This window comes from Onychomys torridus, chromosome 19 (genome assembly GCF_903995425.1).
Source record: "Onychomys torridus chromosome 19, mOncTor1.1, whole genome shotgun sequence".
NCBI classification, from domain to species: Eukaryota; Metazoa; Chordata; class Mammalia; order Rodentia; family Cricetidae; genus Onychomys; species Onychomys torridus.
In genome coordinates this window covers 59,610,426-59,627,592 of record NC_050461.1, presented here as the reverse complement: position 1 = coordinate 59,627,592, position 17,167 = coordinate 59,610,426, and the positions used below count along the sequence as shown (strand labels likewise).

Sequence of the window (17,167 nt, the reverse complement as noted above, 5' to 3'; positions counted from 1 at the left end):
GGGGAGGAGAGGGTTTATGTCAGCTTACAGCTGACCATCAACTACTGAAGGAAGTCATGGCAGAAACTCAAGAACAATACCAAAGCAGAGACTATGGAGGATAACTGCTTACTGGCTTGCTCCTTATGGCTTGCTCAGCCTGCTTTCTTATACAACCCAGGACCACCATCCCAGTAGGGACAACCCACCAGCTAGCTAGGTCCTCCCACATCAATCATTAATCAAGACAATACCTCCCCCAGACTCCCTACAGGCCAATCTTATGGAGGCATTTTCTCAACTAAGATTCCCTCTTCCCAGATACATCGAGGTTTGTGTCAAGTTGACAAAAACCGACCAGCATACCTAAGTTTTTAACAAACCAACAAAACACAAAGTAAACTAAAAAGGAATTCTAGAATGACAGACTTGAAAATATATGACTCAATCTTTTGAGAGAGAGAGAGAGAGAGAGAGAGAGAGAATATCAAAAGCAATCAAGAAAGTTTCAGCAATTACAGGAATAACTAATTCCATATGTGATAATGTTACTGGAGTTGTATTTTATTATGAATGTTCACCCTTCATGAAAATATACTAAAATATTTATAGATGAACTAGTAAGTGTGCAGTATGTTTCAAAATAGTAGTTTGGGACTTAGAGGACAATACACAGTGAAAGAGAAGAATATGAGTTGATAATTTTCAAAATTGTGGTAATTATCTTTTTTTTTTTTTTTTTTTGAGCTAGGATCGAACCTAGGGCCTTGCGCTTGCTAGGCAAGTGCTCTACCACTGAGCTAAATCCCCAATCTGCACATTTTGGATATGTTTAATGTTTTCTGGGTTGGAGGGGGTGGGGGGAAAAAGCCAAGCTGGTAAGTATATGTGACTAACACTTTCTCTAAGTGAAAAGAAGTCTATGTAAGACATACATGGCTACCTCCCCTTTTTTAGTTTCAGAAATACATTTATAAAAAGTAAAACTGAATACATTTTACAGTGAATATGAAGAAAAACAATTCTCTTTGTACCCGAGTCAGGCCGCCCATCTGAGCTCCGAAACTCTTGCATTCTCTTTTCAAGCTTTTGCTGCCGCCGCCGTTTCATAACCACCTCAGGATTAGAAATTGTTCGAGTAAAGCTGGTTTCAGGCATGTCTTTGTAAACTTCAGCAGCCAGTCGAGAATTCTCACTGTAAGAAAAAAAAAAAAAAATCACCAACATTTTAAACTTTTTTTCCTTTTAGAAATATAAATATCACAATGGCAAATGTCATCTGTCAACATCTGTCCCCTTACAGGTCTGATATTTCTAGTTACAATGTGTTAATTTAAAAAAATAAAGCTTCTCATGCTCTGGGCGGTGGTGGTGGTGGTGGTGGTGCACGCCTTTAATCCCAGCACTTGGGAAGCAGAGCCTGGCGGATCTCTGTGAGTTCAAGGTCAGCCTGGTCTATAGAGCAAGTTTCCAGGACAGGACCAAAACTACACAGAGAAACTCTGTCTCAAAAACAAAGCAAACAAACAAAAATATAATATATATTCAAAAAAAAAATATATATATATAATATATACAGTACACACACACACACACACACACACACACACACACACACAGAGCTTCTCATCAAGGAGGTGGTGGCACACACCTTTAATCTCAGCACTTGGGAGGCAAAAGCAAGCAGATCTTTGTGAGTTTGAAACCAGCCTAGTCTACAGAGTGAGTTCTAGGATAGCAAGAGCTACACAGAGAAACTGTCTCAAAACAACAAAACCAAACAAAACAAACCACACACAGTTTCTTTCAAATACAAACTAATAGACTAAAAAATCTGTAATCAAACTTTGCAAGTTTACAACTCAACTGTCATGTATAAACGAACAAAGCAAAAATAAAGATGTATAGAATATAAGAAACAATACTTAAGAACCTTACTTTAAAATTATAGTAAATTTGAAGGACCTAAATTAAATAGCATGATGGGTTTTGGGGGTTTTTTGGTGGTTGTTGTTGTTGTTGTTGTTGTTTTGGGGGGGGGGGGGTATTGGAGACAGGATTTCTTTGTGTAGCTCTGGCTGTCCTAGAACTCGCTCTGTAAACCAGGCTGGCCTCTGCCTCCTGAGCGAGGATGGGATTAAAGGCATGCACCATCATTGCACCACCACCACCACCCGGCTGCATGACTGTTTCTAAAACCTCAAAGTTTCACCAGTATTTATTTTCCTGAAGTTAAACTTTCATAGGGATACTGCTTCAACAGTTTCTGCAAAGGAATCAACTGTACAAAGTGATGGGCAGAAACTGAATATAAGGTCTGATGAAAAAAAAAAAAAAAACCCTAAATACTTGAATAAATTTTAACAATATCTACATAACTGTAATCAATATGTAATCACAAAATAATTTATTTCAAAATAAGTCACAATTTAAGCTATCAGTTAAATGATTTAATTCATCTGAAATAGTTCATTTTCTAAATTAAATAATGTACCCCTCATAAAGTCATATTTAAACTCTCCTTTACTAGGATGCTTTCCATATAGGAGCAGTATATCCATGCACCTTTTTTCTCTTGCATAACTACACTAAATAAACCTACTCAATACTATTCACAATCAGCAACACAGGCGTCACATCCTAAGAGGCTATACCTACAACCAGGCTTTTGAGATACAACAGGAACGTCCAAGGTGTATCCGAATTCAGAAAGGAAAATCTGCTCAGCTCCCTAGTCCTGCCAAGTCTAGCCAGCTTGTATGAACTGAATATGGAACCACAATTGCCTCTGGGACCAAAACCAGAGAAGAGAGTTCCAAAGGACTGGCTGGAGACATAGGGACAACTGAATTTGGTGGTCTGCTCAGGAAAAACACTGTTAACTAGTGTTTGCCTAGAGTAAGTGTTCTGTACTTGAGATGGGTGCCTGCCACACACGGAAAAACCTGACATTCTGAAACAAGCCTGGCAGCCTCACTCAGCTTTGCCCTCATTTACCCATAACTGAGTCAAGTCAGCTGTATTATGCACACCCACAGTGACAAAAAAATTTCCAGAAAGAACTACCTGTCATCCCCTTGAGAAGGCCTTTCTTCCTTATCAGAGGCTTGTCTCAATGCCTCTTTTTCTCTCTTCTTTTTTTCCTTCTTTTCTTTCTTTGAGAGAGTTCTTTTGAAGTTCTGGATAACGCCTTCTTTGTCCTGCTTCTCGGGTCCATTACTCTGAGCCTTCTGGTAAAAGTAACATCATCAGCACACCGACCACCACCCAGGGACCACCCCCGGCCTTGAGGCTTTGCTGCTTCCTGCATCCATGAGCAGCCAGACAAGTCAACAACTCACACAGTAAGAGGTGGGGAGCACGCTGCCACCTGACTAAGCTGAGAGTGACATTGTAAAATCCGTCACAACGAAGGGAACTGTACACTCAAGATGTATTCATTTCACCATATGTAAATTTCACCTCAACTTAAGACTCATAAGAAAACAAAAATCCAAATTCACATAAAAAATAAGGTGTAATAAAAAAAGGAAAGAAAGAAAATAAGGTACAAATCAGGAAATCTGACTTTTAATAAGTAAAACCAAAAAAAAATCATCATAAAGTAACCTGAGAGAAGGAATCTGATGGGAATGTCTTTCTGTACACTTGAATATATGTTGCTCTGATTGGTTGATAAATAAAGCTGTTTGGCCTATGGCAAGGCAGCTTAGAGGCAGGTGGGAAATCCAAACAGATAGACAGGAAGAGAAAAAAGGGCAGAGGAGATGCTGCCAGACGCTGCCATGAGAAGCAAGACATAAAAGTACTGGTAATCCACAAGCCATGTGGCAAAGTATAGATTTATAGAAATGGGTTAATTTACAATATAAGAACTAGATATAGATAGCAAGAGGCCTGCTGAAAAATGTCTGATTTATTTTCCATATCTTGTTTATTAGTTGCTTATCTTAATTTGAATTTTCAACCTACAACTTCAGCCTGTTAACATACAATGCTACATTGTTTTTAAGTAGTTTACTATGTAAAGAAGAAAAATAATCGTTATGGTATGGAGGAGGGGAAAAATCTACTTCATTACAAGGTGAGTAAAAAAAAAGAACATTATTATTATTATTATTACTTACTACTACTACTACTACTATTATTATCCCATTTCATTCATAGACACTTATAACACCGTATTACATGCCAGTAAGGATCAGTGGCCAAGCTGAAATCAGGGTATAAAGCATGAACAGCAAAGCCATGGGATTCATTCTACTTTACACACATGTGCCACCAATGCAGCTAGCCACCAGAACCCAGTGACAATGAAAACCAAGAGCACATCTGTGTAGCCATCCAAGATACACAACATAGACACAGAAAATCCTTGCTGTTATACAGTAATAGTGTTTTCATAAGAGGAAAATTTAGAAGATATTTAACCTCTGTATTTGCTACCACTTGTTAACACCAAATATTACATAAGATGCCACTCAATTCAGCACAGAACTACATACTTTCAAATTATATCCATGAAGTATGATCAGCTGTGCCCAGCTCCTGCCTCCAGGACTGCCACATCCAACTGTGAGTCAAAGCAAACCCTTTCTCCTTTAAGTTGCTTCAGTAAGGGTATCTTATCTCAGCAACTAAGACAAAGTCTATTACACCACCCAAGGAAGTTCCCTGATTCCTAATCTTAAATATGTAGTATATGAAAATGCTTTAAATATGCCTTAGGAAGTTGCATATCACAGTAGGTACCCAACACTTCCCTTGTCCTTTTTACTTCCTACAGCAGAATTTTAATTATTTAATTTGGAAGAAAGCTGAAAATGACAAGCTGGTCATCAGCTTTTCTCAAAAGCACACAGAACTCCTCTTTGGAACAGTGAGGAACGATGAGTGGGCGACAAAACAGACAGAAGAGACCGCTTCTCCAGTGTGACTGGAGAGGTAAAGGACTCCAGGAAGAGTGGAGAGAGGCTCCCACAGCAGAACATAACCCTGTCCGTGCTGCTGACCCAGCTCTAGACTGCAGCCAGCATCAGACACAGGGATTGCTCCCACCTTGGCAGGAATGGCGTCATTCTCATTCTTAAGGACAAATCTCCCTTCCCGATCGTCTTTGTTCCAATTCAACTGCACAACTAGAGGTTTCTCATCAATGTCTAATCTTCTTTCTTCTTCAAAACATGAATGGAAAGAAGAACAAGCCGTGGTCATTTCATGGCATGAGCACAGTATCTGCCCTATGAGATACATTTAATTTATACACATAAAGTACTTTAGTCCCTCTACTTGCTGATAGGTTGAAATGTATTGTTTATAATTTTGTACCAGTTTTAATTAGTCCAGCACCTTGTTGCTACTGTTCTACCATGCTAAACACTGACCAGGTGAAATGTATTATTAAGGATGTTAAATCGGTTTAATTAGTTGGCTATCTTGTTGCTAGTGAGTGTGTTTGTCACCATAGATCCAGTGCCAGACACTGACCAGAAAAGAACACTTCCTTTATTCTGATCTAACTGAGAAAACTAAAGAGATGCACATTTCTATATATCAAACTATCCCATATGCAACTAGAAAATAAGGAAATCATGTTAATGGTACATACAGCTCCATTGATTCAGATTTTCCTTATCAAGAAATGGCAATAGACCCATCACCTGTTTCAAGTGACAGATGCACTAGCCTTCCCTTCAGTGCAATTGTCCTCCAATCTACACACACACACACACACACACACACACACACACACAGAGACATGTGCCCGCTCACTCATATTCCTCTAAGTAACCCCCCCAAAAAATTCAGTGGTTCATCAAGCTAGACTTTGGTCTGTTGTTGATTCTCTATCTGGGGTAAATAAATATTTGTTCATGTCTCCCCAGTAATAGTCTTGCACAACTGATAATATTAAAACAAGTAGAAATTACAAAATACATAGGGTGATTTTCCTCAAGATGTCCTATTGTTCCCAAGGAATAATAAAAATGTGCTGTTAACAGAATGCCAAAATATGATGGCAAGATCACTGACTTGACCTACACAATATTTAACTGGGTTATAAGTATATCACGGTATTATCTATACCTGAGATTTCCTACAAAAGCATGTAGCACACAATACCATTGATATACAAGACACTCAGATATGTTGGGTGAATTTTTTAATAAATGTTAATGGTACTTATTTTAAAGAAACAATCATACATAAAATATATTTATCATAATTTCTCATAAATGTTATGTGCAAGAATTTGAACATTTCTCAGACTTAAAATTTGCCATCCTGTCAATCACTTTGTTGAGTATGGGAATGAAAGAAAAGGAGATGAGCAGTAACCTTGGGACCTGATCATGACACTATTGACCCAGGTCAGGACACAGCCTCCACTGACCTCCACTGACATGCACTTCATAGAGGGAATACTTGGGAGAGGACAGCATGCGCATGTCAGGGCGGAACTTCTCTGCCAATGTTTCAATCACATCTTGAGTGGTTGCTGTGCTAGATACCCGAATGCATTTTGTTGCGAAGTTTCCAGCAGCTTTATCTTGAAAATAAAATCTCATGACTCCATGAAACTCCAGATCCTACAAGAAAACAAAATATGTTATTGGAGAAGTTATTCTGAAAATATTCACTCTCTAGTAATAATAAATGAAAAAACTATCCATTAGGTTTTTTTCCCCAATGTTTATCACAAACATCTTAGAAGTTACAAAATGGGTTTTTAGTACTCAAGTATGATTTTGGACAGTTGTCTAGAGCAGCATTTCTCAACCTACGGGGTCAAAGGACCCTTTCACGGGATCACTTAAAACCATCAGAAAACACAGATGTTTACCTTACAGTAGTAAAGTTACAGTTAATGAAGTAGCAACAAAAATAACTATGGTTGGGGGTCACCACAACATGAGGAAGTGTATTAAAGATCACAGATTAGGAAGGTCGCTAACTACTAGTCTAGAGTCTCTTTTTGCCTTACCTCTCACATATAGAGAGGCAGTAGAGCAGTGTTGTGGAATATTATTTTAAGATGTGTTACATTTGCTTATACTGTGGAATATTTATTTAGTAATAGAAAGATGTGTTACATTCTTTTATGTTGCATTTGTTTAACTCTATGAAGCTGTGTTACATTGCCTGTCTAAAACACCTGATGGTCTAATAAAGAGCTGTCCAGCCAACAGCAAGGCAGGAGAAAGGACAGGCAGGGCTGGCAGGCAGAGAGAATAAACAGAAGAAGAAATCTGAGAGAAAAAAAAAAGGAGCAAGAGAACAAGGAGAGGAGGATGCCAGGGGCCAGCCACCCAGCCACCCAGCCACCCAGCCAGCCATGGAGTAAGAGTGAGAGTAAGGTTACAGAAGAAAAGGAAAAAGCCCAGAGGCAAAGGTAGATGGGATAATTTAAGTTAGAAAAGTTGGCAAAAAACAAGTCAAGACCAGGCATTTATAATTAAGAATAAGCATCCGTGTGTGATTTGTATGGAAGCTGGGTGGCAGGCCTCCCCAAAAGAGCCAAAGAGCAAAAACTAACCAACAACATTTTGGTGTACCAACAAGGGGCTCTTGAATTTCCAAAGGGCTTGAGAAGAGAAAGCTTTAAAAAAAAAAAGTAAGTAAATAAATAAATAATAAAAAGGACACGGCTCTTTTAGGAGGTACTGCTGTTCAGTCAGCAGAGCAGCACTAAATAAAAATGGCAAGCTGAGTAAAAACCATTTGTGGCAATACAGGTACCGGCTTTCTACAGCTAAGAAAGTTGAATGCAGTTCCTAGTCACGCACCTCCAACATGGGTGTGAGTTTTAGGCTTGGCTTTCACAACCCCAGAGGTGGGCAGAGCCAGCCATGAGCGCTGCTCAGAGGGTCTGGGTGTAGCTTAGCAGTCTAAAGTGTGTTCCTGCCGTCAAAAAAGGCTAAAAGATACATGGCAAAAAGAGGTCTAGATGGAATAAACCTCTAAACAGGTTCCAGTGTGTTTTACAATATGCATAGACTTATAAAAGAAAGAAAAGGGGTATGGCCAGTCATAGAAATAGTTTAAATATAATAAAGTCTTTAAAGAAAGATGTAAAATAATAAAAGAGAATAAGCCACACAGAGATGGGAATACACAGTCAGTCAGGATCCTGTACGTTATTGTGTTGCTTTTGAATTTGTTGGGTGTTGAGAAGCAAACAACAGCTGCTAAGAGACCTGGAATTGAAAGAGGAACTGATTAAATAAACCAGCCTATACACTTTAGGAATGCCGTAACTTTAAAAATCAGTCAAAAAATACATTTGTCAATGGAAATCAAAATGCTTTCGAGTTCTGTTCCCACAGGAGACAGAAGATAGAGATTGTGAATTCCTTCAGGAATGAGATGGATCAGGTTTGATCAAGGGAGACGTCCTGACCTTCACAGGGGATATCTATCAGCAAAGATTACTGCTGGTCCTCCCAGGACATGGCCATTATCTCAAAAATTTCTCAGGGATCCTAAAGATACTTTGTCCAGAGACAGAGGAAGCAGTTTGCAGAACACAACACCTACATTCCCAAGAGAGGTGTGGGAGGCTTTTGGTTAATTAGTGGGTCGTGGATGTTTGTTATATTTAGGGAAATATAGAAATACAGTATAAAAACACAATTCTTAATCTCAAATATTTTGCATTGGCATGGATTTTGGTATATTGATACAAGTTTAAAGTTAATTTTGTTACATTGTATATATGTTTCTAATCTTGTTTGGGGTATTGTGTTTATGCAGTTCATTTAAAGATGCAATTTATAAATAAGAAATGAGGTTAGTAATAAGTCTATAATAATCAAACTTGTAGTAACATTAGGTATGTTTTCTAGGTTAAATAAGTATATTTTAGATAGATAAATGGTTTTAAAATACTTCAAAGACCTACAGAATATGGCATTTAAAATGTTTTGTTAACAAAGTTTTTCATGATACAGTGAGACATATCTGTTCCTGGCAACACCAATTTACTTAAGAGAAGATGATAGGCATTAAAGAAACTCTTACGGAGTTTGGTTTCACTGTGGCAAGGTTAGCCACTGGAAAAAGAAACTGATCATGCCTTTGACTACTGACAATGCGCTATGCAGACTGGACATGCGGGATGCACAGGAAACAGACCGCTGAACTTTGCCAAAACAAGGCAGACAGTCCTTCAAATTTCCTACTTCACTAAAACGTTTGCCAGATATTCTGGGCCTGTAGGCTGAAGGTGGATGCCACAAGATTGCAGAGGAACTTTGGGTGACTGTCCAGGAAGTCAAATGTCTCTATTGTATTATATCCTTCTGGGTCTTTGATGGAGTTGAAGACTAGATAGTTATAGTTGCAGCTCTCCTGAGTTATGATAGAAAGTAAATTAGGTATAAAACTTTGGATTCACTGAGATTGGATAGATAATGCATTATTTTCTCTGTATATGCTAACTACAAATGGACAGACTATTGCAAATGTAATTCTTACTTGATAATTGTTTTTGTTGTGTATAGTTTTACTACGTTAAAGTTAAAACCTTTTATTTTTATTTAGACAAAAAGGGGGAGGAGATATTGGTGAAATTATTAAGGCAACTCCACGTAGTTAAAATGGAGGTTTATTTTGTGGGGTAATTCACAAGTGAAGTTCCACCTCCAGTGTCCAGGGTCCAGGAACCAAGAGAGCTCCCCTATCTGGATCTCGGGTCTTAGGGGTCCTCTCTTGGCTCCGCCTATAGGTGTGACAGTTACTGTAGCCTCAAAGGGGGTGGTATTTTCAGATCAAAGCTGGAACAGCTACCCACTACATCAATGCTGTGGAATATTATTTTAAGATGTGTTACATTTGTTTATGCTGTGGAACATTTGTTTAATGATACAAAGATGGGTTGCATTCTTTTACGCCGCATTTGTTTAACTCTATAAAGCTGTGTTACTTTGCCTGTCTAACACACCTGATTGGGCTAATAAAGAGTTGAATGGCCAATAACAAGGCAGGAGAAAGGACAGGAGGGGTTGGCAGGTAGAGAGAATAAAAGAGGAAGAGAAATCTGGGTAGATCAAGATCAAGGAACAAGAAAAGGAAGAGAAGACGACATCATGGGCCAACCACCCAGCCACCCAGCAAGATACGGAGTGTGAAGTAATGAAAGATATACAAAAATAGAGAAAAGTAAAAGCCCAGAAATAAAAGATAGGATAATTTAAGTTAAGAAAAGCTGGCTAGGCCGGGAGGTGGTGGCACACATCTGTAACCCCAGCACTCAGGAGGCAGAGGCAGGTGGATCTCTGTGAGTTCGAGGCCAGCCTGGTCTACAAAGCTAGTCCAGGACAGGCTCCAAAGCTACAGAGAAACCCTGTCTCAAAAAACAGAAAAAAGAAAAGAAGAAAGCTGGCTAAAAACAAGCCTAGCTAATGTTGGGCATTTGTAAGTAAGAAAAAGTCTCCGTGTGTGATTTATTTGGGAGCTGGGCCCCAAAAAGGGCAAAAACTACCAACTACAGAGCAGCTGGTATCAACAGCAACTGACATTGACTAAGTTCTCAGCCAGTGCCAGGCATAACATTGATATGCATTGTTTGATTGCCTTTACAACCATGCTGTTTAACAGATACTATTACTAAACCCTACTTCAAACTCTCACCATTGAACATATGACATGTCTGTAATCCTAGCACTTGGAAAGGGGATGCAGGAGGATAAGGAGTTCAATCAAGGCCACCCTGTATATCAGTCTATCTCAAAGAGGAAAGAAAATGCCAGTTAAGAGAATTAAAACCAAGATCCACTGGCCTGGAAGCCCATATCTGCCCCACTCTGAGCTCTTAAAAATACCTGAAATCTTCCTAATCCCAATATTAGCATTTTAAATAAATGACATTTTAATTAATTTTCTGTATGAATTATCATACAAAATAAATGTTTCAGATACATCTCAAATCTTATGGAGAAAATCAATGGTGGAATTCCAGCCCAAGGAGTTTGATTTCACAGTCTCCTCTCAACTCTATGGCAGGCTGAAGTTCATGAACTACGAGCCTCCTTTGATTTCTTGACAAAATTCCAAAAGATAGGTCTCACCTAAGTGCAGGTCACACCCATGTCTCTAGCAGGAATAAAGACTTAGCTGTGCTACTAGCACCACAGATTCTTCTTTCTGCTCACCCTTTGCATCTAATCAGTAAATCAGAAACCAGGTAGAGGTAAAGCAAAGTCTTCACTTGTTTACTGAACAGGGTGGTACACACACCACTGTGCCCCAGTTGAGATCAGAGGACAACTTGTAGCAGTCAGCTCTCTCTTCCTACCATGCTCCAGACATGACAGTGTGTCATCAGGTTCAGTAGCATGTAAAATACCTTTACATGCTGACCTTTATGCTTTGTGGGAGCTTTCCCTTCTCTCAGAAGCCAAATTCTCACTCAGTGACCAATTAACCTCTCCAGTTTTCCCAAATCCACAACCCTTTCTGCAGATACTAATGAATTAAAAATACTCAGTTAAACAACAAAAAGCTGGGGCTGTAGAGATGGCTTAGAGGTTAAGAGGATTGACTGCTCTTCCAGAGGTCCTGAGTTCTATTCCCAGAAACCACATGGTGGTTCATAACCATGTATAATGAGATCTAGTGCCCTCTTCTAGTGTGCAGGCAAACTACTGTATACATTAAAAAAAAAAAAAAAAAAAAAAGCAGTACTTGAATGGTGTTAACAAGTATATAAACATGGAATTAAAGCAAAAAGGGGGAAGCAGTCAAGTATATTTCTAGTTCAGAGTTTTCCAGGGCTTGTTCAGTCTTAGCCTATCAAGCATTCTTCCTACTGTGTCAATGGAAGACCAATGATACTAGGAATTGGAATATATACTGACAAAGCACACATCATCCATAGTCCCTTAGGGATTAAGCTAAGCATGCGTATGTTCTACAGGCAAGAAGGCCACCAATTATGGGGTGAGAGCTGATGAAGTGTAAGGAGTTAGCAAGTCTAAGTGGAACTATGTTAGTTGGACCTTTGCTCTGGGTCTTCCAGAAATTATAGCAAGAGCATAGATGACATGCCAATTAAATATTGCTGTGTTAGTATGTTAACCTGGAAGTCTGTCAGAACACATGTCGATTAGGTATCTGAACTAGAATCTGAAAATTAGTGTTAGTAATATCAACACTTCCTAGTGCCAGCCTCTGTATCAAATACTCTTACATGCTGCTTTCTCAGCTCTTACACTCTGTCCCTGCTTCAGACTCCCTCCTGCCTCCCTAGCCCACTAGACTTATTTAAGTGTCTTCCTCTTCAGATTCTGGTCTCTTCTCTACAGGTTTCTAAGACAACACAGTAAAAAAAGAAAGAAAAAAAAACATAATAAAATAGAGTTGTATAAATTTAAGTTTCTATATAGGAGCCATATTTTCACCCCAAGTTTCGCAAGATTTTTCCTATTGACAGCCTGAAGACATATTTATATCACACTGAACACTCCTTAAGTATCCAGAACACTTGCACAACTGTCCTGAGTGCCCAAAGCTCTGACAGGTGTCACATCATAAAAGCAGGTAAATGTCCATAGTACTTAATCATTCTGCTACAAATCAATTTTGTACCATTTCAAATAATGAAACAGTCCGATGTACTTGCCAAGAAGGCATCAGTTTCTCTGAAAACTATCAAGTAATACAAATCACCTGTTATTAAAGAACCAAAATCAAGCAAACAAAGCAAAACAAAAAACCACCCAGACACAGTGCCTGCTACTAGCAGACAAGGAAGGCATGCTCTCTAACATCCCCAGAATCACCAATTGTTTTTAGATGGGAGCAGACACAGACAACTGCACTGTCCTCACAGTAAGTCTTACGTATCGTGTGCCCTTTACAGGAAACTCGGGTACAAATTTCTCTTACTAATGTGGTCAGCTACTACCCTTCCACAAAGCTGTGATAAAAAGAGGAAAAGTAAACCTCCAGGGAGTGAGGAGGCACTGGTATCTTCACTCTTGGTCCTGCTGATCTTTGTAATCAAACAATTCTCCAGGTCTTATGAAGCTGAAATAAAATAGTCTATAAAAAAAAACCTTGGACATGACTTCAATTAACAAGACCTAAGTGTTAATGGGTAATTTAGTTTCATGTTCCACAAGAATAGCCATGTATACTTATAACCAGAATAGTCCCTTAATAATTAAGATTAACATTCTATTTAGTTACTCAGCCAATCCTAAATCTGGCTGGTGTGAATAAGTCTACCAAGTTTTATAAGACCTAAAGTAATAAAATCAATTGCTGAGCCTAAAATTTGGGTTTATAGTGACTCAATGGACAAACTGTAATAATTATTGTAATTAATATACAGTAAAGAGTTTTCTAAATCTTGGGTATTAAGAATTTTACATTTAATTACCAACCTAAGAGATGAGTTCTATCATCATCAGCATTAAGTGGGGGAAACAGAGGGCTTAAGCACACTGGCCACAGAAAAACAGCTTCTGCCCCTGCTTCCATCTCAAGAGAATTATGATAGTAATTATTTTTCTATGGCCTTACAGTAGGTATAAGAAAAGTCTGAGAAGAAATAAATGAATAGGAAAATAAGAAAAAAGACACCTAGAGCCCAGAAGCTATATATTCCAGTTTCCTTAATTAGTTTTAAAAAAAAAAAAATCCTAGTGTATACAAGACCCTATTTCAATCCCTACTAAGTACTGTGAAAACAAAGATATGTCCAGGCACATTAGTACACTTCTGTAATCTCTGCACTGAGAAGACTGAGGCAGAAAAGGATTGCTATTTGAGTTGCACTTAGACTAGGTAATAAGTTCTAGGCCAGCCTGTACTATACAGTAAGACTCTACCAAAAACAACCACCACTGCTCAGTAAATTTGGGACAGGAGTGTGTATGTGTGAATGCTTTGCATGTCTGTAGAGGACAGAAGTCAGAGGTGATTTCCTAAATAGCTCTGCACCCAGCTAGGTTGTAGTTAGTTGCAGGTTGTTAACTTCTAGGCTTCTATCATTTTATATATTAAGAATTTTTTTTTCCAATATTCATTATTTAGTACTTCAGAAAGGAGGCAACTTTGGCTCACTTCAACAAGTACTCTGTCTGTGATGGTTAATCTCAACTGGCAACTTAATGAGGTCTAGAACCACGTAGGAGATAGGCCTCTGGGCACATCTTCTAAGGTTCCCTTTATTGCATTAACTGAGGTGGAAAGAAACTGTACAAGAAAGCACAGTAAATTCCATCACAACACAGAGAAAAAGCTCATGCTTAAGACCCTAATGCAACTGAAGGAATGCTAACAAATAGACATAAAACTCCCATGGGCCAGGTGTAGCAGCTGGCAGCACATGGCTCAAATCCCAGCACACAGGAGACTAAGGCTAAGGTTTGGGCTACACAGTGAGTTCAAACCAGCCAGAGCTACCAAGTGAGCACCTGTCCAAAATGGAACACACATCTCTCATGTCACAACACAACTAACAAAAAAATTCCAACTTGCATCACAAAAGTTTATGATTCAGAAAAAGATCAAAACCCCAATTTTTAAAAAATAAGTCAAAAAACTTCAAGAAGTTATCAAAATGGTGAATAAGCTCTTAAATGTACAAATGATAAACCACTCAACTCATGGCAAAACCATCTCAATATAATACAACAAACAGTAAGAGGCCTTTCCTCAACAACCCTAGCTGGTAAAAATCCAAAAGGTCTGACAACATATACTATTTGTGGGACAGGGGAGAGAGAGGGAGGGAGGGAGGGAGGGAAAGAAAATAGCCAAGGAGCAGACTGGCAGTATTTTGCAAAAATCACATACACTAGCACAATAATCCTGCTTTTGTGGTCCTACCACCAAGGATAAGATACAATACAAAACATGTTAACTGCCTGAGGACCAAATGAACAGACTCCAGTATATGCATGTTTAGTGGTTTGAATGAAAATGGCCCCCACAGACTCATAGGGAGCAGCATTATTGGAGGTGTGGCCTTGTTGGACAAAGTATGTCACTACAGGATGGGGTTTAGGATTTCAGAAGCTCAAGCCTGGCCCTGTGTCACTCTCTCTTCCTGCTGCCTGCAGATCCAGACATAGTACTCTCTGCTCCTCCTGCACCTTGTCTGCCTGCATGCTGCCATGTTTCCCCACCATGATGAGAATGAACTAAACCTCTGAAACTGTAAGCCAGCCCCAGTTAAATAAATGTTTTCTTTATAAGAACTACTGTGGTCATGGTGTCTTCACAGCAATAGAAACCCTGAGACAGCATGTCAGGCGATGAGATGCTGCCCCTAAGCAATGAGAAGGCTCTTACAGACGCTGGTAGAGTGCTGCCGAAGACACAGTAAGCACAAAGTCAAGAGCATGGCAGCAGGCCACCCGGAAGGAAGACATCTCAGCTGAGGAATTGCCCAAATCCACTGTTTTTTCACCATGATTATGAGAGTGTTGATGGGAGAGAGACCAGCACACTGTACCTGTCACCATTCCTAAGCAGGTAGGTATGAGATAAATAAGAAAGTTAGCTGAGCATAAAAGCCAATCCGTGAGCAATAAGCAACATTCCTCTGTGGTTTTAGTTCCAGGTTCCTGCCTTGAGTTCCTGTCTGACTTCCCTCAAAAATGGACTGCAACCTACAAGTGTAAAGTGAAATAAAACCTTTCCCAAGTTGGTTTTCAACAGTGCTTTAACATACCAACAGGAAGCAAATTAGAACAACGAGCATCACAAAAATCTATTACAAAAAAAAAGGAGGCACCAAATACAACATCCATTTGACTACATTTCAAAAAAAAAATCCATAAGATGAACCAAAATGCATTCATCAATGGGGAGAAGCATATTTTCTTGTCTTTTTTTCTTTTTTCAGCTTTTTGAGACAAGATTTCTCTGTGTAGCAGTCCTGGTTGTCCTAGAACTCACTATGTAGACCAGGCTGGTCTCAAACTCACAGAGGTCCACCTACCTCTGCCTCCCAGGTGCTGGGATTAAAGGCGTGTGCCACCTTACACAGCAGCATATTTTCTAATTATAATTATTACATGGTTTCCTTTTTGGAACTATGAAATTATTTTTTAATTAAATTTAACAAAATACAAACACTAAAAAGATTCAATATGAAATGAATCTATATAATAAACTGATCACATTATCACACAGAAAATAATGTCCAAGTGATTTTAGAAAACAAAGTTTTGTCCCAGACAGTGGTGGCACATGCCCTAAATCACAGCACTCAGGAGGCAGAAGCAGGTGGATCTTTGTGAGTTCAAGGCCAGCCTGGTCTACAGAGTAGGTTCCAGGACAACCAGGGCTACACAGAGAAACCTTGTCTTGAAAAAACAAAACAAAAAAACAACTCACAAACTTTTGGTTTTATACTCCCAGTTGCGGAGGATTACAAATTCTAGGCTAGTCAGGTCTCCAAAGGTAAACTTTGTCTCAAAAAATAAACTTTTCTTTTGGGATGTCTTACCAACTTTATAGATAACACAGATGTCCATTTAGAGTAGATAAATAAGATTATTCTCATATTTATGTAGCCATATGTATTTTATATTTCCAATGTCATACACTCTTCCCACCCTTTATGGTGACGCGTCCCCCAAAAGTGTTTTTGAAAGTGTAGTGTTAAAATACATGGGTAACAATTTGAATGTAAAATTAGTCACTGAAGAAATTGAACACTACATGATAACCAATTATCTTGACATCCAAATACAAAAGTGGACAAATTTGTATTTACTTTTCGCTCTCTAAGGTATATGCCAAACAGAATGAGAATAGGAGAAAGACAACACAGCTGTTAATGATATGAAGTAGTTTTTTTTACTTTATAATCATATAGACATTTTATTTTCAAAGTTATCTAGTATCGTACATAGTTTGGGGCTTTATGAATAATTAAATTATAATGTGCAGATGAAAAGCTAACTTCATAATTCTATAAAACTAAACCTTCCTTAAGCTGAAGTTAGATTAAAAGAAAAGGAACCACAGCTTAATGAAAAAGTGGTTCCTGTTTTCTGAATGAAGGAGTCACAGAAATAGGACTATAATAAAAATAAGTTGGTATGAAAGCATTTTGTTTTCTTTTCACTATGGTCATGTATCTGTTGTATGCAATGCATTTCTTGAATAAAGTTTACTTGAGTAAATGAGTGGATGATTTATAGTTTAAAAAAAAAAAAAAGACAAC

The 17,167-nt window shown here is 38.6% G+C and overlaps 1 protein-coding gene across 24 annotated transcripts in view; it reads right to left on the bottom strand.

The window, feature by feature from the left end:
* Afdn (afadin, adherens junction formation factor) overlaps nucleotides 1–17,167 on the bottom strand; it is a 132,139-nt gene that overhangs the window by 85,157 nt on the left and 29,815 nt on the right. For 14 of the 24 annotated variants that reach the window (XM_036169159.1, XM_036169166.1, XM_036169168.1 and 11 more), the window contains exons 2-5: nucleotides 6,374–6,569; nucleotides 5,038–5,153; nucleotides 3,046–3,209; nucleotides 1,014–1,174 (exon numbers count right to left, since the gene is read on the bottom strand). In XM_036169159.1, coding sequence (XP_036025052.1) covers nucleotides 1,014–1,174; nucleotides 3,046–3,209; nucleotides 5,038–5,153; nucleotides 6,374–6,569 — 637 coding nt within the window. Of the gene's footprint in view, nucleotides 1–1,013; nucleotides 1,175–3,045; nucleotides 3,210–5,037; nucleotides 5,154–6,373; nucleotides 6,570–17,167 lie in introns of those variants that run through there. The other 10 variants (XM_036169163.1, XM_036169164.1, XM_036169167.1 and 7 more) reach the window with 5 other exon arrangements.